The following is a 22,095-nucleotide window of genomic DNA, read 5'->3' as shown; positions in this document are numbered from 1 at the left end:
CCAGAGTAGCTGGCGGTGGGAAGTTCAGGCAGGTCGGTGCCATTTTCAAAGGTGTATTTCATTCTCGAATGTGTATTCCATTCTCGAATGAGGTGTGTGAAGTTTTGGTCTCCGAGACTGGATGTTTCTTCACCAAGTACTGAAAAAGCAGGCAAATACTCCCCGAGTGTTGGAGGGGGCCGGGATGGTTGAAGTATCCCGGGGGTAAAGGGAACCGGGGGGTTGAAGCACCCCGGCTCCCGGAAGGAAAGCAGAGGTTGAAGGGGAACGACGGCGGATGAGGGAGCTGAGGGGCTGGAGTGTGATTGGTTGTGGGAGGGTATCGTCGGGGGGTGAGAGGTTCTGGCGGAGGCGACGGTCTGGAGGAGACCAAGGATCCTTCGTGGCGACCGGCAAGCGAAGCATCGGCGTGTAGACGAATTAGTATAGTACCTGGTCGGCTGACATCAGGTTATTCAGGTCACACTTACCGGTCCCTTTAGGGGCCGTCAAACCACCATCCTCCATTGCCTCCGATTTCAATAAACCTAAATAAATATCTTTTTCAGGAGTCAGTACCTGGTCGGCCAACATTAGGTGATTCAGGTCACACTTACTAGTTGCCTTAGGGGGCGTGAACCACCATCCTCCATTGCTTCCTGTTCCAATTCCAGCCCAACTAAAAAAAAAAACCATCCTCCAGCAATGTTAGCAAGTGTTGTTCAAACAGGCTCTGTGTAAATACTTACCTAAATTAATGTTAGACCAGCGCCACACCGACTCTCGCAAGAGCTTCCAACTCCGTCCTAACAAGGCGCTCCTGTATGAAGATTAGCAAGTGTGAATCAGCTTTAATTAGTTAATACACTTACCCGACAGACAATAGAAGGTAATTTCCTTTTTGTCGTCGTCGAGTTGTCGTCGGGATGTCGTCGAGTCGTCGTTGTCGGGTTGTCGTCGAGAGCCGTCGTCGAGTTGTCGTCGAGCGGTGTCGTCGAGCTGTCGTCGAGGTTGTCGTCGATGTTGTTGTCGAGGGTTGTCGTCGAGGTCGTCGTCGAGGTTGTCGTCGAGGGTTGTCGTCGAGGGTTGTCGTCGAGGGTTGTCGTCGAGGGTTGTCGTCGAGGGTTGTCGTCGATTTGTCGTCGAGTTGTCGTCGGGTCGTCGTCGGGTCGTCGTCGGGTCGTCGTCGTCGTCGTCTGTCGAGAGCGGCGGCGTCGTCCTGTTTATTAGAGTTAGTGAGTGGTAGCTAAGACTTATAAAGCAGTCAGGTAATACTCACGACGATTTCTGGGAAGGAAAAACGAGAAAAAAAAAACCCAGCCGAACCTAGAAAACTTTTGTTGACGGGCACGAACACTAGGTCGTGCCCGCCAACACAACACTAAAGAGAAGAAGATTAGCGAAGGGGGAGCCCGGGAGCCTTGGCGATTTCCTCCTCTTGTGCCTGCCCTGCCAGAGGCTGCCGAGCTATAATGATGTTAGTACCCCGTGCCGAAACAAGAACAAAGTCTGAGATGGGTCTGGGGAAATCGACGGTTTATATAGTATCTCTAGTCAGAACCAGGCTTGAGATCGGACTGGGATTGGACTTGAGATCAGGCACGGGATCAGAGTGGTTCGCAGACCGATTACGGCTGTCCAACAGTGTCTTTCCTGGAGAATCAAGGCAGCAATACGAGCTTGGTCTCGGTTCTTGCTCCCAAATCATGCTGTGGACGTCATGTGTCCGCCTCCTGACCGTCTGAGAAGACGGGACATCCAATCAATGTCTTGTTGTTTGCTTCTACTCCATGCTGTGAACATCTGTGGCCGTCCACTAGCCAACCGAGCACACTTGAAAGCCAGTCAATGACCAGTTGTTTGTTTAAAATCTATGCTGTGAATCACCGTATACATCTTCTTATCGGCTAAGAAAGCTGGAAAAAGCAATCAAGAGGTACGAGAAGTAAGTCACATCCGGTTGCTCTAACCAATTTCATGTTGTGACCATCTGTGGCCGACTCCGGCCTGGTCGAAGAGGCTGGGAAAAAGTGAGTAGGCCGTGAGAGTGAGGCATTTGGTTTTGTGAAACGGGAATAGTTTCAACATATACGCATCTACTCACTTTGTCTCATTTCAAGCGGCAGCAAGCAATACTACATGTTGTGTTGCGCAGCACCTCCAGTCCCCCTCCCCCTCCCCCGGGCACGAACACCTCGCCCGTCATCCACCACGCCGCTGTATTCTGCTGCTCAAATGTACTCGAATTGATGGCAATTCTGACTACAGTCATGTTTATCTGCTGTCGTAAAGAAAGAGTCAATCTACTTTAGTAAAGAAAGAGAAAAAACAAAGTCATGGGGCAGCCGTTGATGGGTGGCAAGCGATCAGCTACTGGTGAATACCGGCACACAGGGAAAGCAAACCTTTCCGCCACTTTCCCGGCTTTGTATCACGACGGTTACTTCTCATCGCGTCGTTATCGAATGATGTGATTGGCAGTCTCCGGGCTGTACTCTGTGGCGGGAAGGCTGGGGGGCCGTGACAAAGACGCGCACTGACACGCGACAGCAGCAACTCAAGATCTGAGTGAAAGGAAAGCTACTGAAGTGAAGGAATAGTTAATAGCATCATTTCATGATGTACAGCTTTCCGTTTGTCCTCTCTCAATTACGAGCCAACGCCGAAGGTGGATAGAGGTGGTGCAGCAGGGAGTCCTGCTAGCCCGCCACTAGGGGACCCAGCAGCCTCCGGGCTCTAAATAAGCAGCAAAACATGATTGAAGCATCGAGAGAGCATCAGAGATTGTTGACGAGTTTAATTATAATTTGGAATATTTTTTACGTTCAAGTGCTATTCTTAACGTGAATCCCTCGTTTTTCGTCTGGGTGGCGCCCCACAGCCACATAGAGACTTTTGGCAACTGCCAACGCAAACCCCACCAACCAAGTACCGTCATCATCTAAAGGGCATCTCTTGCCAGGCTCACAATGAGGACGAGAAGGTCGAATCGCATTAAAAGATATGCTGTGGAGAAGTATCACTTTGATGATAGCTCCGCTGGGGAGGATGCGAGCCCCCAGCGCCATAGCAAGGCCGAAGAAGATCAGGACGCCAACTTTGAGAATGAGGCGGCTGGTGATGATCCAGAGGAAGTAGAGGACGATGAGGGCGACGCAGCAGAGGATGACAACACCAGCATTAGCGAAGCAGAAAGTGTTGAGGTTACCACGACCCCCGCACGACGTCGCGCAGCAAAGTCGGCGTTGGAAAAGGCACCGCAAACAGCCCCTAAACAAGCAGTCAAGGCAGCCAAGCTTACTGGAGGCTACCTGGAGATCCCTCTGGCCACACAAGAGGGCAGCCACCAGCCCAAGACATACATTGGCCCCAATGATCGTGCGGTGCGCCGCCACCATCTCGTTTCAGCGTGGTACGGGCCGAGCGAGGAACGCATGGAGACGGTGCAGGCCTTACTCGATCGCTGGTTCCAATGGCCAGTGCTGCCGCCGAGGAACCCCAAGGACGAGTCGACAGTGCCGTCCAAGGGCGCGTGGTTGGAAGATTATGCGAGCAGGGAAAGGGCGCTGGCCGCTTCTTGGCGTGCCAAAGTTGAGGCGGCTATGGGTGGCCACCCACCACTGCGAGGCCTGTCACCAGCAGAGGCTGCACCGTATAGGTTTTCGACGCACAGCATGCCTGTGCTCGTCGGACCTGGGGCCTCAGAAGAGGTTTTGTTTGTCCCTGGCAGTGGATACGCGTTATCACAAGCAGGGATACCATTCGACTACGATCAGAGCGAGGAGAGGGAGCCGAGCGGATGGATGTTCGACACGGGGGGCATTGTCACGAGCATGGACTGGGCACCAAGATTACACGATCAAACGACACAGCTCCTCGCGGTTGCGGTCATGCCCCATGCCGACCAAGAGGCTCACGAATTCTCAGATGAGGCAGCCAAGACGCAGTTTCAATCTCGTGGTACGGTGCAGCTGTGGGAGGTGCAAGGAGATACGATTGATACGGGATCGGCGATGACAACAACCCTGCCTCCCAGGCTCACGAGAACGTTGTGTCTCCCTCATGGTAGGGCGAGGCGGGTACGGTGGAATCCGGTGGGTGGCCTGCTTGCGGTGTTGTGCGCAGACGGGGCAGTGTATGTGTTTGAAGCCGATGGTCCAGGTACCGAAGAATTTGGTAAGTGCAAGCGAGCCTTGTTATTGGGCGTCTATTCGCTAACTTTCCCACAGAGGAGCTCCTAAATTCTGTCGCCGTCTTGTTTTTACAAGACGAAGCTGGCATCGATGCTACAGCCATGAGCTGGGCCAATATGAACAGGCTGGTGGTGGGCTACTCGGATGGATCTGTAGCACTGTGGTCCATTTTCCCTTGCCTTTTACTGTCTCGGCATGCTGTTCATCACAGCCACGTCGTGGAGCTCGCCACAGGCTACCCAAGCATGCCGTACATTGTTGCTGCGACGCCTCTGGGCGGCACCATGCGTATTCTGGATCTAGAGGCCCCGAGTTACGAGTTCACAGAAGTCCAGGCCATCAACGTAGTGACGCAGCCCGGTCTTTTGGCTTGGAGCGACCAGATGTTGGGCTTCTTTTCCATCTATCCCTCTGCGCGCGTGAACAATACTGTTATTGGGTTCATGCACCACGCCAACTTTCCGCTCTTCCGTACGACATTTACAGGGGACAGTTTTCCGTCGTGCATCGCGACTGGTAAAACACATCCGTTTCTGCTCATTGGATTGATGGACGGCTCGGTATGGTGTATCAACCCACAAGTCGAGCACTTTAACAGCCGAAGCGATGCCACATACCGTCTTCGTCTATTCCAGCACGAGCACCGACCACATTGCTTGTTCTCGCGAGACTCGCCGGCGGGCATGCGAGGAGCATCACGCGTAGTGCAGGGGTTCGAGGTGGAAAAGAACCGAAACCCCAAGAGCGAGACGCAGCCTGCCACGAAAAAGGGCAAGGCGGTGAAGAGGAAGAAGAGCACGGCAGCAGCGGTGGAGAATGCCGACGACGATGAGGACGAAGTGCTCAAGTCGAGCGACGCTTCCCGTGCAGCGCTGCACGAGCCTCTGACAAGAGTAACGGCAATGGAGTGGAATCCAAACGACGGCTACGGTTGCTGGGCGGCGGCGGCCATGGGCTCTGGGCTTGTCCGGATCATGGATCTGGGGATCGAGAACAAGGATGATGACGAGTAAAACAATACCAAGTTTGATTGGATATGATGTAACGCTAATGTATCACTGACAATATTATGCTGTATTTATGGACATTGTGAACCTTTGGCTGTGTGATGGTAGTCGAATGCCTTGGCCATGCCGTAAAAGTGTGTGGCTGCAGCGAGAAGCACAAAGACGTGAAAGATTTGATGCGAACTGCCCCAAATGTCGAATCTGCCTGGAAAGCTCCTTTCTGGCCAGCGTGCCTAAGAAAAGCCACAGACAGTCATTAGCAGTTTTGTTCCTCGTGGACGGGGAGTTGCAGGGGCAACTTGCAGCATAGAGCACAGCACCAAAGATGTACATGGCGCCCTGGAGAATGACCCAGCTCAAGCCCATGCGATGCTCATAGTACTGGTAGCCGTGGCGGCGGATGCCATGGACTATGGGCACGACGCCAGAGACGCCTAGACTGATAAACATGGCGGCACGGTACGGACGCCATTCCGACGTACGGAAGCGCTCGACCCAGGAGACGGTCGCGCAGCCGGCACCCAAAGCGCACATCTACGCCCCAGATCACCCCCCTTTTTGTTAGTTGCCATGGCATTCCAGGGGAAAATGAACTGCCTCCTGGGAGAGGCAGCATTATTGTGTGCTTTTTTTTTTTTTTGGTTTAGACAACGTACAACGTAGAGATAGAGCCAGAACAGCAAAGGCTCGCAATAGAAGCCATAGTACAGCGCAGGCACATAGCTCCCGACAATGAGGGCGACAATGCCCGTATAGTCGAGCTTGTTGCCCCATTTGGCGACAGCCTGGCTGTGATCGAGCACGGCGTGAAAGGTGGCGCTCATGCCGAGACAGACGACGGCGCCGCCAAAGAAGCAGGCAAAGACGGCCACGTCGGCGGCGTCGGCCGACTCGTAGTAGCGGGGCGCGACGACGACGCGCAGGACGTAGCTCGCGCCCGCGATGACGGCGACGACGGCGCCCAGCAGGTGCGTCCAGATGTTGACCGACTCGTTGTGCAGGTAGAGCAGCGAGCGCGCGGCGTGGGCGTAGGAGCCCCGGATCTGGCGGTAGCCGCCGAGGATGTAGGCGTTGTCGCGGCGCCACGCGGGGAGGTCGTCCCAGAGCTGCAGGAGCGTGTCCTCGACCGAGTGCTCAATCGTCCTGGCGGCGCTGACGGCGGAAGCGGCGAGCGAGGAGGACCGCCGGCGGCGCCGGTGGACGGTGGATGTGGTGGCCATGGAGGGCGGAATTGTTCTGCTTCAGGTAGCTTCGGTGTGTGTAGGTTTTACTGCAGGCACGACGAGGAGTCTTGGGCTCGAGTTGTTGATGATGATTTTGTCGCCATGCTTTTTTTCTCGGATGAAATAGCTTTTTGATATATAAGATCAACAACTTTAAAGATTGGGCAGGTAGATTGTTTGTTGGAATGGGTCTGGCGTGTTTTTTGTTGGGGCTCACATGGGAATTTCTTGTCGGCGCGCGTTTCCGAGGCTCGCTGATGGTGTTGCAAACGAACGAGTTGAGGGAAAAATGCTATTATTCGAGTCAATTAATACGTCGGCATCGGAAATCATCTTGTTGGATATGATTCTAGCGAAGAAATAATTATTTCTGTTGAATGACAAGCGTAAATCACTATTTGCACGAGTTTGGTTTTAAGCACTCCCCAGCACGTTGCACGTTTCTTACCAAGCAGGACGTCGAGCATGTGTATTTCATTTTCAAATCTCTACAAGATTTCCCAAACAAACTTTCATTATACAGCGTTCCAGTTTTAGCGGGATCGTTAACACGCTATGCGCATAGAAGAGACTATTAACAATTTAGAAAGGGCCAGCAACAAGCAGCATTTTCTCACCATTCCCTCGTCATTGCCTCAAGAATAGTAGAACAATAGCTCCCGGGTAGTGTCTACGGACCAACTGAGACCTCGCAGTTATCTCGTCTCTCGTTTTTTCTACACTCAATCAAAACGAATCCGTCCCATATCATTTCGTGCGACGCCGCGGTAAAGTGCAGGCAGCGTCTACTCCCGAGGCGCATACGCCACTTGTAGCACCAAGTGGCACTCCCCTCTGTATGCAATTAGAAAGGGTCATACAGAATGGTACTTCTACCACGCAGTCGGCGGCCAGACGGCTTCTCACTCGTATTCAAAAGCTTGGCTCTAACATTGCAGTAAAGTACAGTCAAAGAAGATCAGTCGCCGTCATCAAAATTATCCTCCTTGGTCGGATGTACCTGAAGCATTCGACGGCGTTGTTGAAAGGACGTCGCCCACGCTCGGAAGAAAAGGTGAAAGCATTTGGAAAATGGACATAGCCGCCTTCTCCCTAATATTGACTTGATGGCACTGCCAACGCATGACTGATGCTGCAGCTTACAAGCTGCAAGTGTAGTTGGCCCGCTGGCCATCCAGATTTACAATGGCGTCGTCTTGGGTCGTCCACGTCGCTCTGCTCTGTGCCTGACTTGTGTCCAAAATCGCTTCCATGGTTGAGATACTTGCAACTCTGTTATCTCTCATACTATCCGAAGGGCGGTGCAAGATGTAGCCGATTAGTGTTTGCGATATGACGGCCGATGATAGTGCTTGTATCCATGTGGCAGCTCCGTCACCTACATTCACCACTATGCAGAAGTGCACCGTGACACATCTTGTCCAATACTCTCCGAAATGATTTGCTTAATTGGAAGAAGCACGCATAAATGGAACCCGAGCCATTCATGTACTTGATGGCCATGAATTACTTGCTGGGAATTATGCAAGAGATGGGAGAGTTGGAAGATGCGGAAGCATTCGTCACCAACATTCTATATACCCTAAAGTCAAACTCCCGGCCGACTCCCACCGCACACTGCTGGCTATGATCAATCTAGCGGACACCTACCTTATGTAAGAGAGATGCAAAGATTGCTAAAGAGCTGCAGTTGCATGCCATCAGCAAAAAGACTGCCAAGGCTGGGCCGAAAGATCATGATACACTCAATTACAAGTCCGCGCTGGCAACAACATACTACTCAGTATCGGCCAAAGAAGCGACAACGCTTGAAATGGAGGCTTTGGAATGTTTCAAGAGGTTCTCGGTCCGGGTCATTACGAGATTTTGTCAAGGATGAACACCTTGGGCGTCAACACACTCGGATCAAGACAGGTCTGAGGATACGGCACTAAAGTTGCAAGCTCTGGAACTGCATCTTTCTCCGAAAGATGCGTAGGATTAAAGATACTCTCCGAACGCAGGCTCATCTGGCGCAAAGTCTCAGCTCCCTGTTATAGTATGGCCAATCAATGAGTCTCGAAACAGGTCTTGTACAAACAACAAGTTCACTACAACACTCGGGGCCCAACCATGCCGACACATCAAGCAACATTGAAGAAGTACGACTACTATGGATGATTCAAGAATATGCACCCTTAGATTATGGAGAGCTCAGTTCGGTGAGCTCCAGCATGGGACTATTTTCAACACCACCAGACTTGCTATTTGACGAGGGCGGAATTCGATGATAGAAGCAAACGTCATACGTCACAATATGAGCTTCGCTGAATCTGACATTGGCGAAACAGTCTCAAAGACTTGCCATGCATGTACAGATGTTTCAGTCTTAGAAAGTTGGAGGCAAGAAAGCTGCAGCGTCAAGCTTTGGAAGCTCTCAAAACGAAATTTGGTACGCGATATGACAAGACACTGGGGATAATGATACGGATTTTGAGATTAGCAAATGGTGCGAGCAGGACTTTACCCGTACTTATACGGCTTGCGCCGACGTGTATGTGATTTGGGGGATCTCTGACAATATCACATTCTCGATAATGATGTCAAGTTTTCGATTTTTTCTCTTGAAACAAAATTTCATGGACAACATCAAGCCATTCTGCCGCGATTATATGGATAATCGAATTACGGTGCAAGTAGGCTGTCGTAAACATTGTGCTTTGCATGTAGTGACGGACTTCACTTGGACGTTCACCATGTACCCCGCACAGGCGAACAAGGCTCTCAAGCTTCAACATGCAGCTTTTCCATCATCTGTTTTCCCTCCACCAACGCCATATTTCGGCGTCGGACACGCGTATGCCGTCAATATGGCAACTGTCAATCACACCAACCCCGCGCAGCTCCCCCTCGACCAGCAGCTCACGCATCTCCGCGCCGTCCTCTCCACCAACAAGACGCTCGTCACAGTCCTCGAGCGCGTCGCGACCCTAAACCTACCAAACTGGTATCTGGCAGCCGGCGCCGTGTCCCAAACGATATGGAACCACGTGTCGGGGATGGCGCCGCCCGACACGGGCATCTCCGACTACGACGTCGTCTACCACGACGGCGGCGACCTCTCGTGGGACGCCGAGGACGCGCACATACAAAGGGCCAAGGCGCTGTTTGCTGACATGCCCGAGGTGGAGATTGAGATACGCAACCAGGCGCGCGTCCATCTGTGGTACGAGAACAAGTACGGGGTACAGTGCGCGCCGCACGAGAGTGTCGAGGCGGGGATCGACTCTTGGATCTCGACGACGGCCATGATTGGGATACGGCTGAACGAGGATGGAGGCTCGTGGTCGGTTTATGCTCCTAGGGGCTTGTCAGACTATTTCAAAATGGTTGCGAGGCCGAATACGGTGCTGGGGCTCAAGAAAGACTACGACAAGAAGGCGGCGCGATGGAAGAGGATATGGCCCAAGCTCACAGTTGAGCCGTGGCCAACAAACTGAAGTCGATGATTTGCGTCCTCTGCACCTATAGGATCTTTTGTACAGAGCACTTGTCCTTCTGGCAGCTGGTCAGCGACTGCATTGTGTTATGTAAGAGTGGCAGACTTGTTGAAGTCGGTTCGGATGTATAGTTATTCATACAGCGTAATACGCATTGTCCCATTGCGATGAATATATAACAGGTCATGCATTTAACAATCCAGCGCAGTACTGCGTGTTTTTGGCCTTTTTTAATCGATCAGCGAGTCCCGTTCAAAACAGCTCTATACATCTACAGCTATGCATAGAACGCTGACTCAAGATTCTTGCTGGCCCGCGAGAGGTACATGTCTGGCTTACAAGTCAGACCGTTCTCTGTTAGATAGCAGCGATACTCTTCTGAAGCATGGTCAGGTTGGTCAACCCGTCTAGATGGGAGGTTATCTCGAAGACATGGGGCATGGAGCATGGCTTGAGGTCGGTCAACCCCTCGAGATAGGACATATTCCGAAGGGATCGAGCACAGAGCTTGGCTTGAGTTCGGTCAAACCCTCGAGATAGGGAATATCTCAAAGCCATCGAGGACGAAGCACCTTAGGAACACAACCAAGTATGCAGGCTTTGTCGTTGGCCGATAGCCCACGTCTTACTCTCATCGAATGCCTCTCACGCCCCGGCGTTTATCCGCCGTGTAAATACATGTCAAAAGAAAGCCCCGCAAAGGGATTTAGCTTCTTCTCAAGAGCCTCACCGTGTGTCCCCTTTGAGCCATCTCAGCAATTGCCGGCGAGGCTAGGTTCCGCCACACAATCCACACAATCCACGTCAAGACCGCATTCCAGAAGCCTCGTCGTTGACACTAGATATTGACATTTCAACAATCATCCAAGCGGCAAGATAGGGGCAAAATAGAGGCAAAATACCCGGCCAAAACTTGTCCTGTGTAGGCTTGGCGTTCTTCTGGTGGCGGGAGGAACATCCTTGAGGACTAGTTCGTGTATAGCAGACCCTAGGTGTCGGACCAGCTTCCAGCCGCCTGGGGAGCTTTCGCGATTGGACCCCTTTGCGGCCGGCTCTTTTCGACTCCTTGATTTCTCTCATCAGATATGCTACTGTAGAAGGTCGATCTCACTTGTCCATGTCCGGTGAACTCTACTTCTGCTTCCGGCAAAGCCGACGATGGTGTGGGGCCGATCGACGGCGGCCGGAATGGAAATACGGGGACTGCGCGGGACCACTGTTACTTTGCCCCCCGGGAGTCTGGACTAATTGCTGGAGGCTTGCGAGACTATCAATACAGAGTTTTTGACAAAATTCGGGACTCATGAGGTCACGATCGTCACGTTCTACCTACCGCATGTAGTGTCTTTGCGTAGATCTCTGAGGACTTTGCCTCATGTACCGATGTTCCGATTTACTTTGACTACATCGGGCAAGAGCGGATACAGCAAAAACTCTGTGCAGTCGACAACCGAGAGACCATTTTTGAAGCTATAAGTCGTGTTATCAGACTGATAAATTAACCCAGAACGTGACTCGCGTCTTGTAAGTTGTGTAACAGAGCCCGTGGCTAGCAAGCAAGCCGTTGTAGCAATGACAGTATCTGTATACTGCAAAGTTTTAGATAGCCTTCAATGGATAGGCGACGCAGGACGACTTGAGCTCATCAAGTTCCAGGGTCGCCTTGATGCAATTCCACGTAGCTCAATGTCGCCGATGCAAAGACATTAGTATCGCCGCTTGCTCCTGCTGAGCGAGAGAATTCATGGGGGAGAGTTTGTAGATTGTCGTTCTCGTGGCAAGATGGTCCACTGCAACTTTATCGATAGATCTAGGCTGAGATTCAACGATGGAGTTTGCTCAGGTAAATGCTAAACATTGTGCCGTACGGGATGTGAGATTAAGATTTCCAACAAAAAATGTCTAAAACACTTATCAGAGATCTAGAACTATGCCTATAATCCGTACCTCGGGCAACAAAAGTAAATCGTACGCCACAGGTATCAGACTAAGCTTCAACACTTTACGCATGAGTAGCACATACGGCAGCAAACGTAGATTGCAGCCAGCGATAGCATGTCACTAATGAGACATTACGATACTTTACTATAGATGGGGACAGGTCAAGAGCAAAGTTGCGCAAAAGAGATATCGAGTCCGGCAGTCAAGAAGCTCTGGCGTATTGAGTATCATGTTTCATTCCTCGGCGGCTCGGCGTCTTCCATCGGGTCAATCAACGGAAAACAACCCTTCTTCAAGACATGGATGACCCTGGTTGCATGAATAACCTGCGCCTTTTGCAAGCATCTTTGGAGAGGCTCCGAGATGACGGATTCGCTACTGCCACCTGCACTGTCACCCTACACGCAGAGACCTGAAGTCTCCATTTCCCGCCCGGTCTCGCTGTTTGCCACCATGAGAAGCCGGATGTGGGCAACTCAGACAGCTTTTTTTGCCGAGAGCCTCCGAGTCTTTGGGGGGAGGGGGGACGCGCGGGCGGGATATTACTGCAGGTCGGGGGTGATATTGCTGCTGCAAGCCGCGGGATATTGGCAAAGTAGGTGGTATGACATGGGTTGCGAAGCCCTTGATGTGTGGCAGTTGGAACGGAACAGCAGACATGAAAAAAATGCAATGCAATGCCGCCTCAAGGGAAAAACATGCGCTTCTCCGTGGCACAGGCGCTCGCCCCCTCCCCCCCCCTTCCCCCCGGGGCACAGCCATCGCGAGAACATGCTCGTGCCGGGGCTGGGCTTTTTGTCGACGTGGCACATCACACGAGCAGCGGAGATGGACAGGATCTTGCATTGATTGCCTGGGCTCCGGTGGGCGATGATGACAAGAAAGGAAAGGGTCAGGTGCGCCCTGACGAGTGCGTTGCGTCAAAGGTGGATGGATGGGTTGGTCCTACTGCCATGTCGAGAACCTTTTTTTTTTTTTTTGCCCCTACAATCCCATTTATTTCAAAAACCAAGTGGCTGCGAGACCTCGCATCAACATTTGCCGTGTCGCAGATCCCCCCTTCGGGAATAGGCCTCTCCGCGGAAAAAGAGGGTGCCAACCGTCCACGACTCAAACGCCACACGGGCTTATTTAGTTTATCTTTGTGTGTTTAAGGCTACATCACGCGCATAAAAAAAAACTGCAAGTTTGTAAATAGCAAACAATAAACTGCCCATTCCGACTTTGTTTTGCCTGATTTGTGTTTTTTACTGGGCGGTGAAAGGGGACATGAAGACATGAACAAGGGCGGCGGTTGCAGCTGGGTGTTGCTTCACCGCCATGTAACGTGCATATATCAGAAAAGTAGAAAGCGGTTTTGCTGCAGGTTGGAGAAAAAAGTACAAAGAATGGCAAAACACAGCTCTAGCAGTGCCGGAAATAATGATGACAGGCTTCTAGCTTTAGCCATTCATAGGAAAAGTGACGCTGGAAGCTGGCAGAATAAGAAGTATACACAAAAAAAGGCCAAAGGCGTCAGGATTTGGGTGTGAATAGTCGACAGTCTTTGTCCCACTGCCGCCGAGCCATATTGCTTCTTTCTTTCAAATCAGGCTACGGAGGCAGGCTCTTATTCGCCCGCTTACAACGGCAGGTTTGCTTCTGTCATTTTACGCTTTCCCAACCTCCTTGCTCGCCATGTGCACAGAGGCATGCCAAAATAAGAAAGCATGACGTGTTTTCATGGCCGTATGGGTAGCACAGCAGAAATGTTGTGCCCCATGATGGTGACTTGCATTTAATTTGACAGCATGTCCACAAGTCGCCGACTCAAAGTGGCATCTCCGTCCCGTCGGGGACGCGGGAACCAATCATGTCTCACACATCAATAGCTGGGGCACACAGACCGCGGGGTTGCTTTTGTGTCTTGGACCTCTGGCGGTGAGCAGCACACCAGATTCTGTCCTTTTTTTGCTTTCGACGGGCCCCGTGTAAGTCAAAGCCGAAGATTTTGACTGTTGACTACTTTTTTTTGTAATAACTCGTCATAGTGCAAGTGATGAATGCATTGCATACTGCAGTGGATTGAGACAACTCTACAGTAACAGGCACAAGGGTCATCCAGGCACCGAGATGTAACAGAAGCAAGTAGTTGCGATCCCTTTGTAAGCGGCCGCGATGCTTGCGCCGCATCCTTGCTTCACGACAGGCGCGTGAGTCGCATGCAAATTACAGTCTGACGTACTTGGTAGAACGTGTTGATGCAGAATTTGCGGCGTTTACACTAATTAGTTAGCCTGGATCGGACAGAGGCCGCTGGCATTCCGGGTGCCGAAGCTGACGGCGTCCCGGCTCTCGAAAATCGAGCCGGCTCCGGGACAGGAGGGGGGGTTGCCTCCTCGCCCTTGGCAAGGTCGGGTCACGTTGGCCGTTTCTCAGCTCAGGCGAGAAAGTGTGTGTGTGTGACAGCTAACTAATAAACTAGTGTGACGGCGCAGAGTTGTGCTCGCTTCGCTCAGCCGTGGCCTGGAAGACAACGCAAACTGGGTGACTGGGTGACAGCTGCTACCCACCAAGATATCGAATATTCCAGTAGCATGAAACTCAAAAAATAGACTGCCTCGCCCTTCAGTGCAACCAACAAGAGCGCAGAGCGCCCTAGAGAGGGCGTAAAAAGCCACGGCTTGAATCCGTCGCCGTTCAACCCCACACGATATTTACTTATTCCCTTGTGCCACTAATTAGCGTCACATTGGACGTGTGAGGCTGTCCTGTATGTACTTGCATCTCAAACAACCCAAACGTGCAAGCCATAGATTGCTGTGCCAATCATGATCCAGCATCATTACACCCACTTGTAGTACCTGGCTTGGAACAAGTTTACTCCAAATCGGACAAATGCCCCCAGTTCCTTCGTCCTTTTCGAGGTCTGGCTGGTCTGTCGTGGTCTGGGCTCCTGCAGTCATGTCGAGCCCACCACCCACCTCTCGCCTCACCCTTCTGCATGGCAAGGCTGGCGGGGGCAAAGATGGGGGGCGCTTATCAGCAACCACTTGTGGTCAACATGCTGCTTTTGCACTGCAGGAAGCTGTCCGTCGTGCCGTCGTCACTAAAATAAAGAAACGGTTGTAGCTCCACATTCAACTCAGCCAGATGCCAGGTGTGGCAGGCAAGGGAGGACGGCCTACTCCACCAAGCCTTTCCGTTGAGAGAGTTTTTTGTTATATGACGATTATTAGCGTTGATTGTTTTTAGACTTTCATCATCAGCCGTCCCGCGCGTAATCATGCAATGCAGTCACAGGGCGAAAGATGCAATCAATGTAGAAGGAGACGGAAGGACAAAAGCAAATCATGCGGTGCTCTGGGGCGGTAAGTCAAGTCGTCCGAGGATCTACGGATACTTGTCCACGTTATCAGTTTTTGTTAATTATAACGGATTACTTGTAAGATAAATGAGGCGTGCATGCATGCATGCATAGAACCCATCCAGCGTTTTTTTTGGCGACGTAATGGGCCGATCGCCTTCTCATCAAAATGCTTGTCCGGAGGCACGGACGGCCCAGCAAGACTAGCAATAAGACAGAGCGGCGGTGCACGTCCCCCCATGACGAATCTCGGCACTACGGCTTACAATTTTATTGATGGACGATTTACGGGGCAATAACTAACTAGGGTTGGGTAAAAAAAAAAAAAAAAAAAAAAACGAACCAGTGACGGGCCATCTGTGCGCAGAGTCGTAGACTCACAGACTCCCGCGGGCCAATGGGCTTACGTGGCCAAGCAGCCAATCATCTCTGACGGGAGCGCCGGGGATGGGGGGGCGCAGAGAGAGCGGCGTATCGCGTTGGCCTGTGCGTAAAGCTGACCCTCGCCCAGACAATGGAGAATGGCTTGGAGTCTGTGTGCGGAAGAAGAGTGTGCCGCCTTCGCTGCGACGGTAGATTTGGAGATGGGCGGGCTACCATGAAAAGTTTAGCGCCGCCGAGGGTTGTTCTAGGTGTTGTCCAACATATCCGTACTGCCGTAGTGGCAGGAATGTTGAGCCAATCGTACCAGTAATATTGGCCTATATTGGCCTCTTGCAGACCTGACTCACAGAGATGAAAGATTGGTTCAATGGTTCCCGCTCTATCTGTCAGTGCGGACAGATCCCGACAAGTGGCAAGCCGCGTGTTAGTCACCAGGCAGCTACCATTGGGAAAGTTGGCCACAAAATCCTTGAGATTACGGGTAATACTGGAAAATCAGTCAATATATTGGCTGCACTTTTTGGGCCGTGTTAGTGGTGGTATACTTGTTGCAGATTACATATCATGATCGTGATGCGCATACTAACTATGTAAAGAGGACACATCACTCGCTACTTGCTCAAGACCCATCCGAGAAACGAATCAGCGATAGTGGTTTATCATTATTTAATTACTAGCTCACGGCAAGCCGAATAGCCAAGATCTTCAAGACCCACAGCCATGCCGTAAAACCTCGTCTAGACCCTCTTGCGTCGTCGACTATACAAGAGTGACTTTTGAAGATAGGGACAGCAGAGAACGCATCCGAGGCACGTGTATTACTGGTATTATACATACGCTTGCGGTCATCTACCGTACATCATACATGATGGAAGTCGCCGAGCGATGGATGCATGATCCACCAGCAGAAGCCAGCAATGCACCTTTCTTCATTTCCCATGGGCGCATCGTGAACGGGGTGGGGATTTGACCAAGACAAGTCGTTACTGGTTCACGAAGGGAAAAAAAAAAAAAAAAAAGAAAGAAAGAGAAAATAAATAAAACGCCATGCTGACCTTCGTGGACCAGTTTGGCTTGGCCCAGCCCGTGGAAGCGCCACCGGGGACGGAGAGCCCTGCCATCCTGCGTGACGGTCCAAGCCCCCATCACAAGCACAAAAGAATCTGCAAGGACAGGGGGGTTTCAAAAAAAAAACAGACGAGGAAGATATCCGTAATTGAAAAAAAAAAAAAGAAAGGAAGAGCTCCACTCGTATTCTTTTCTTTGAAGCAGTGGAACTAAATAATGACTATCACGAAGCTCATCGCCCTACGCTAAACTGTGAACGGTCCTAAAAGGCTCGCAAGCCAAGAGAAGAAGCGGAAAAGCGAAAAAAAGGCTGCCCACCACAACCCCCCCCCCCCCTGCTGACAAGTAGAAAAAAGTGTGGATGATGGGGGATATTGAGTGATGCAGGTGCAGGTTGGTGGCGGCGGCGGCGGCGGCGGTGGTGGGCTGAGGAGGAGGCAAAGGAGGGTGAAAAGCCAACTTGGAACAACTTTGGGCTTAGCGGGCTGCCGGCTGCGCCTTGTTTCTTTTGTCGGTCGGGGATTATATTTTATTGCAGAAGAATAATGTGACACTTGTTCATTTTAGCCTCGACGCCATGTGACGGTTGAGCAAGCAAGGATGTTGTTGGGCAAGATCGGCTAGAACCCCTCCTTTTTTTATTTTGTGATTTGAGTATCAGTACGGATGTACGGATAATTTTTGCTAACGTTTAGTTTAACTTTAGTTCCTGGTTAGCTCTCGTATGTATGTACTTGTGGCTTTTGGCGTAACTAAAATCCACAACAGCCAGAAACGGCGATCCAACCCAAATTTAGTTTTGCGTTAGCTTCTTGTCAGTTTTGGTCAAACGGCTTGTCACAATCTTTGGTTCGAAGCGAAGCCGCTTTGTCCGTCTTAAAAATGGGGGTTAAATTGGGGTAAATTGATCACTTCGTCCAATACTTCCATTTGAGGTCACAGAAGCAACGAATAGTTTGTAAATAGCTTGTCAAATGTGTCTTTTGCATTTGCTAGCTAAAAAAAATCTTCCCTTATTGGATTTAATGTTGAAGCGTGTTCTGGGTTCGCCAGCCGCCCGCCTGCCTCTGTTGGACGAGCCCAAGTTCTTTCTATATCCCAAAATGCCCAAATGCCAACCTGGCAATATACATCAAAAGAGGAAAAACAAAAAGGTGACAAGAAATTCGGAGAAATAAGACGCGTAATTTTGATATTCGAACCGGTTTGGTTGACAACCAGATCCCTCCCAATTCGCGGATTAATAAAAATGTTTTTGTTTTCGTGAGTGTCCATAAAACCTGATTTCCCTTTTGCACCAGTTGCGGAAAATGAGCCAAAACAAAAACTCCCTGCAAGTCCCTTATTCGACTGAACAGTAAATAAAAATCTTATTCCGCTGCGCCGAAACATGCGAAGCGGTGGTCAACCGCTAAAAAAAAGAACCGACCGAGTAAGAAAAGGGTCTGATTTGTGTTGCAAATCGTAAAAACAAAAAACTCCACGCTAGAAAGACGAGAAAAGAAAAGTGGTGATTGGTTTGGAAAAGAGTCAAGTTTGAAAAGTTGTGCGTGAATCGACTGGAGGGGGGGATGGAAAGAGATCAACTCCAATCCCCAGTGTGTTTTTGCTGGGGGTGTCCATCTGGCCCAGCAATGCGCAAGATCTCAAAACAGCTCCAAGAAATAATAATAAAGAGGTTTTTGGTCGACTCGTGAGAGTCTGAAAGATTCTTTTGTACAGCAAAAAAGAAAAAAAAACAAGGTTACTTAGTAACCTTGAAAGGAGGGGAGAAAGGACACCTGCTGGTGAAAAGGCGAGGGGTGTTGCATGACGGGTGATTGCTGAACCAGCCTGACCACCTCCCAAAGCGGGAAAAACGACTTGGGCTGGCAAGGCTGCGAGGGCAGCGGCGTGGGAGCCGCTTGCATAGCTAGTTGCTGATGATGCATCAAGGCCTGTTGTTGCGAGGGGAGGATAGGCACTTGGAGGGGTGCCTGCGCAGGGACGGGGCCCTTGTAGTGCTGGGGCACATAGTCTTGCGTGTGGTAGACGGCTTGCGACATGACGGCATCCTCGGCGTCGTAGGTATGGGGGACAAAGTCGTTGATGATGCCTTGTTGTTGCTCCTGCATAAACTCCTCGTCGAGGTCGTCGACGGTGGAAACGCTGGAAGCGAGGGACCCTTCCTCCGAGTAGTCGGAAGCAGGCGACAGAGCATCCTCGTAGTCGTACTCGTCAATGAGAATGTCCTCGGGCATAATGGGCTCCTCCTCCATGACGACAGGTTCGGGGCTGGCGGCGGGAGAAGAAGAAGAAGGCACGGTAAAGCTGGAGCAGGCCATGATGCGGCTGCGGAGCTCGGGCATGGTAATGCGCAGCTCGGGGTTGGGGTGAAAAATGCGTCCGAGAATGTGGTCGAGTTCGTCAGACAAGGGCAGAATCGTCTTCAAAAACCCGGGCGAGCGAATGTAGGCGCGGTACGTCGAGTCCTGGACAGAGGCCTGCTTCCAGGGGTTGCGGCCGCACGTCAGGTTGACCAGGATGACGCCGAGGCTCCAGACGTCGTTGGGCGCGCACATGTAGAATGGGTTCCGCGTGGCGGGCTCGAGGCACTCGGGGCTCATGTAAAAGGTAGAGCCGCAGCCGTAGTCCTCGGAGCGGTCGTCGGCGGTGGCCAGGCCAAAGTCGGCCAGCTTGACCGTCTCTCCTTGGTCCGTCACCAGAATGTTCTCGGGCTTGAGATCGCGGTGGTAGATGCCGAGCTTGTGGCAGTGCTCGACGGCGTCGAGGATCTGGAGAAAGGCCTGCTTGGCCAGCAGGTCGTTGCCCACATAGTGGCCGCGCTCGGTGATGTTGAGGAACAAGTCACCCTCGGGGCAGTACTCGAGCACGACGTAGATGCAGTCGACGTCATTCATAATCTTGTGGATAGAGACAACATTGGCGTGGGCAGACGCCTTGTAGTGCAGGTTGATCTCTCGTTGTTGATATGCCACTTGGCGGCTCTCGAGCGGAGTGCCATCCACATTGTACTTGCTCAGACACTTGACAGCATAGCGGATGCCCGTCTTGATGTCAATGGCAGAGTAAACTACTCCGTAGGCACCAGTGCCTAGGATGTCAGTCAGCTGCAGCTTGCCTTCGAGCAGGCGTCCTAATCTCTGCTCCGGGGCCAGAGGCACGCATCGTGCAGTCTGGTAGTGGCGGGTGTACTGAGATTGCCGAGGTTGTTGTTGGAACTGGCACTTGTCGTATGTTGGCGAGGCAGGTGGTGTAGGATACCCAAAGGGAACATGGCTCTGCATATTAGACTGAGATAAAAAGGCTCCGGGGAGTTTTGGAGAGCTGGGTTGGGTATAAGTCGGCGGATGGGGGTTCCCTTGGGGGTTTCGTCGTTGATATTAAAAGATGATATCCATTCAAGGTTTTCTCTCCGTTCAGCAAAGAAGACAAGGTTGGGTTCAAGTGTGACCAAGGTGGCCACAAGGTGTTGTTGTTGTTGGTGGTGGTGGGTGGTTTCCTTGTTGGGTGGTATGAACTGATATGTCGAGGGCCGAACAAACGGGTCGAACAAGAGAAGAGGTCCTGGAGGTTTGGGGGTGTGTGGACGTTTTAAACGGCAAGACCCAGAACACAGGAAGAGAAGTAGAAATGTAGTATTAAAAAAAAACTACAGGTCGACGAAACGTAAACCCTGATTTTGGATGAGAGGAAGAGAGACAAGGGGTTTTTTCTTTTCTTTTGGAGGAGGACTGGAAGGAATGTCGTGAAGAAAAGGGTTTCGTAGGTATGTACAACGGAGTTTGATATCAAGAAACGCTTTCCTCGGCCGAAGCGGGCATGTCGAGGTAGATATTCTAAAGTGCAGCAGCAGGCAACTAAACCAGGGACGGGCAAATAAGTAGTTTAGAACAAGAACAGCCAAATTCATGGCCACCCAAAGGAGCCACATAACGAACAAGGCCGCACCAGGCAAAAAAAGAAATAAAAGAAATAATAATAATAATAATAAATAAAATGAATCCACACACACATTGACACACACCCCTCTCTCTCTCAACGCCGGCCTCGCGACTAGTAAACCAGGTGCCAGCCAGCGAAAAAGAGGCCCGCTTCAAAGCAACAAGACAAGACAAGACGAGTTGCGGGTCACGTCGTGTACACAAGTACTGGGGTACGTACCAAAGCCCCCCCAGTCCCACATGAAAGAGAGAGAGAGTAAAAAAAAACCCGCTCGCCGCTAACCAGTAGTTGCGTCTTGTTGTTGTGTCTGGGACGGACGGGCTTGCGTGGAACATGCACTAACACGCCGAGGGTTCCACTCAAACCTCATCAGACCCTGGCCGCGGTGGGAATAGATTAATGCATGGAGAGTGGGTTGGAGGGGGGGAGGAGGAAGAGGAGGCGGAGGAGTCTTGTCTTGACCGGATAAGTGGCGCTGATGCAACACCTATTCTTAACTAAAACTGTGTGCCATAGGCCCATAACTCACAAGGTTTTGACTGCCTGCCTAGAGGGCTTGGGGAGGTACCCGCTTTCCCTCCTTCTCTGCCTATCTTTCTCTCACACACAAGTTTTGTTACTGGTACTCTTCTTGATGGGCGGTGGAGTCAAACAGAAACCCGTCAAAAAATATTGAACCAAAGTCGGTCGAGGTTTGGCGCTGGTCGCTCTGGTGGAGAGAGATAGAGCCAAAAAAGCAAAGAGGAGCAAGGAGAGAGAGAAGGGGTGGTGCTCTTGATGGATGGGTTGCCTGCTGCTAGCGGCCAAGGCCAGCAGCCAGGGATCGGTGGCTTTGGGGCAAAAAAAAAAAAAAAAAAAGAAGTGTGACGCTGTGCAATATACGAAAGAGCCAAAAGGCGGTTGCGTGGTCTGACGCATCATTGCCAAAGTGGTTCTGCATCTGTGTCATGATCAGCGTCCGCCTCTTTACGCCGCCTGCTTGCTCGCCTCCCTTGTGCTTGGGTCCCCAGGCCAGGCTGCCGAGCAAGCCCCCCCCCCCCCCCCCCTCCTTCCCCTTCCTTCCTTCTTTCTTCCTGCAGTTGTGTGTGTTGTGTGTTGTGTGATGGCCAGGCCTCGTTGCCCAGCCCCATTGGCCCAGAGTTGCCCCCAAGTATGCAACAGACCGTTGTTTGCTGCCCAAGAGCGCTACTAAGCTCTTTTGCCCCCCCCTCTCTGCCCCTGCCAGCTGCAAAAAGAAAAAGCTGCTAGTGTCATGGCGGCGGTCCCAGTTACGAATAGTGACCATTTGGCAACGCCTCTTGCTGAATTTTAGTGGGATTCTACCAAAAAAGTTGCTGCCCAGCTGGCCGTCCGTTCCCCCCCCCCCCCGGGCCTCTGGAACTCCGTCTCGGATTACCCTGCTTGCCTTGCTGATGATGCCCGCTTTTTACGTGGTCGAGACAAGGGACCTGCTGTTCCTCGTGACTGCGAGCTTCTGTGTGTTGCCGCCGCCAGCCCCGAATAGTTCAATCCCGACGTGCCTAGTCCGGG

The 22,095-nt window shown here is 51.5% G+C and overlaps 5 protein-coding genes across 5 annotated transcripts; 3 read left to right on the top strand and 2 right to left on the bottom strand.

The window, feature by feature from the left end:
- Positions 1-2,948: 2,948 nt before the first annotated feature.
- BBA_08652 (transcription factor tfiiic complex subunit sfc6) lies at positions 2,949-5,185 on the top strand (the record flags this gene model as incomplete). Its single annotated transcript, XM_008603749.1, has 2 exons — positions 2,949-4,155; positions 4,209-5,185. 2 exons carry the CDS (start codon positions 2,949-2,951, stop codon positions 5,183-5,185), a joined length of 2,184 nt encoding a protein of 727 aa, XP_008601971.1.
- A 65-nt stretch (positions 5,186-5,250) lies between these two features.
- Positions 5,251-6,399, bottom strand: BBA_08651 (hemolysin III family channel protein; the record flags this gene model as incomplete). Its single annotated transcript, XM_008603748.1, has 3 exons — positions 5,251-5,412; positions 5,495-5,713; positions 5,836-6,399. The coding sequence occupies 3 exons, from the start codon at positions 6,397-6,399 to the stop codon at positions 5,251-5,253; spliced, it is 945 nt and encodes a 314-aa protein (XP_008601970.1).
- Positions 6,400-9,137: 2,738 nt separating this feature from the next.
- Positions 9,138-9,881, top strand: BBA_08650 (uncharacterized protein; the record flags this gene model as incomplete). The annotated part of the gene is made up of 1 exon (XM_008603747.1): positions 9,138-9,881. One exon carries the CDS (start codon positions 9,138-9,140, stop codon positions 9,879-9,881), a length of 744 nt encoding a protein of 247 aa, XP_008601969.1.
- A 2,639-nt stretch (positions 9,882-12,520) lies between these two features.
- BBA_08649 (uncharacterized protein) lies at positions 12,521-12,976 on the top strand (the record flags this gene model as incomplete). The annotated part of the gene is made up of 1 exon (XM_008603746.1): positions 12,521-12,976. The coding sequence occupies one exon, from the start codon at positions 12,521-12,523 to the stop codon at positions 12,974-12,976; it is 456 nt and encodes a 151-aa protein (XP_008601968.1).
- Positions 12,977-18,368: 5,392 nt separating this feature from the next.
- On the bottom strand, positions 18,369-19,907 carry BBA_08648 (Ran1-like protein kinase; the record flags this gene model as incomplete). Its single annotated transcript, XM_008603745.1, has 1 exon — positions 18,369-19,907. The coding sequence occupies one exon, from the start codon at positions 19,905-19,907 to the stop codon at positions 18,369-18,371; it is 1,539 nt and encodes a 512-aa protein (XP_008601967.1).
- Positions 19,908-22,095: the final 2,188 nt, after the last annotated feature.

The sequence above is a fragment of the Beauveria bassiana genome (genome assembly GCF_000280675.1).
Source record: "Beauveria bassiana ARSEF 2860 unplaced genomic scaffold BBA_S00037, whole genome shotgun sequence".
In the NCBI taxonomy this organism is placed as follows: Eukaryota; Fungi; Ascomycota; class Sordariomycetes; order Hypocreales; family Cordycipitaceae; genus Beauveria; species Beauveria bassiana.
This window is presented reverse-complemented; position numbering and strand designations above follow the sequence as displayed.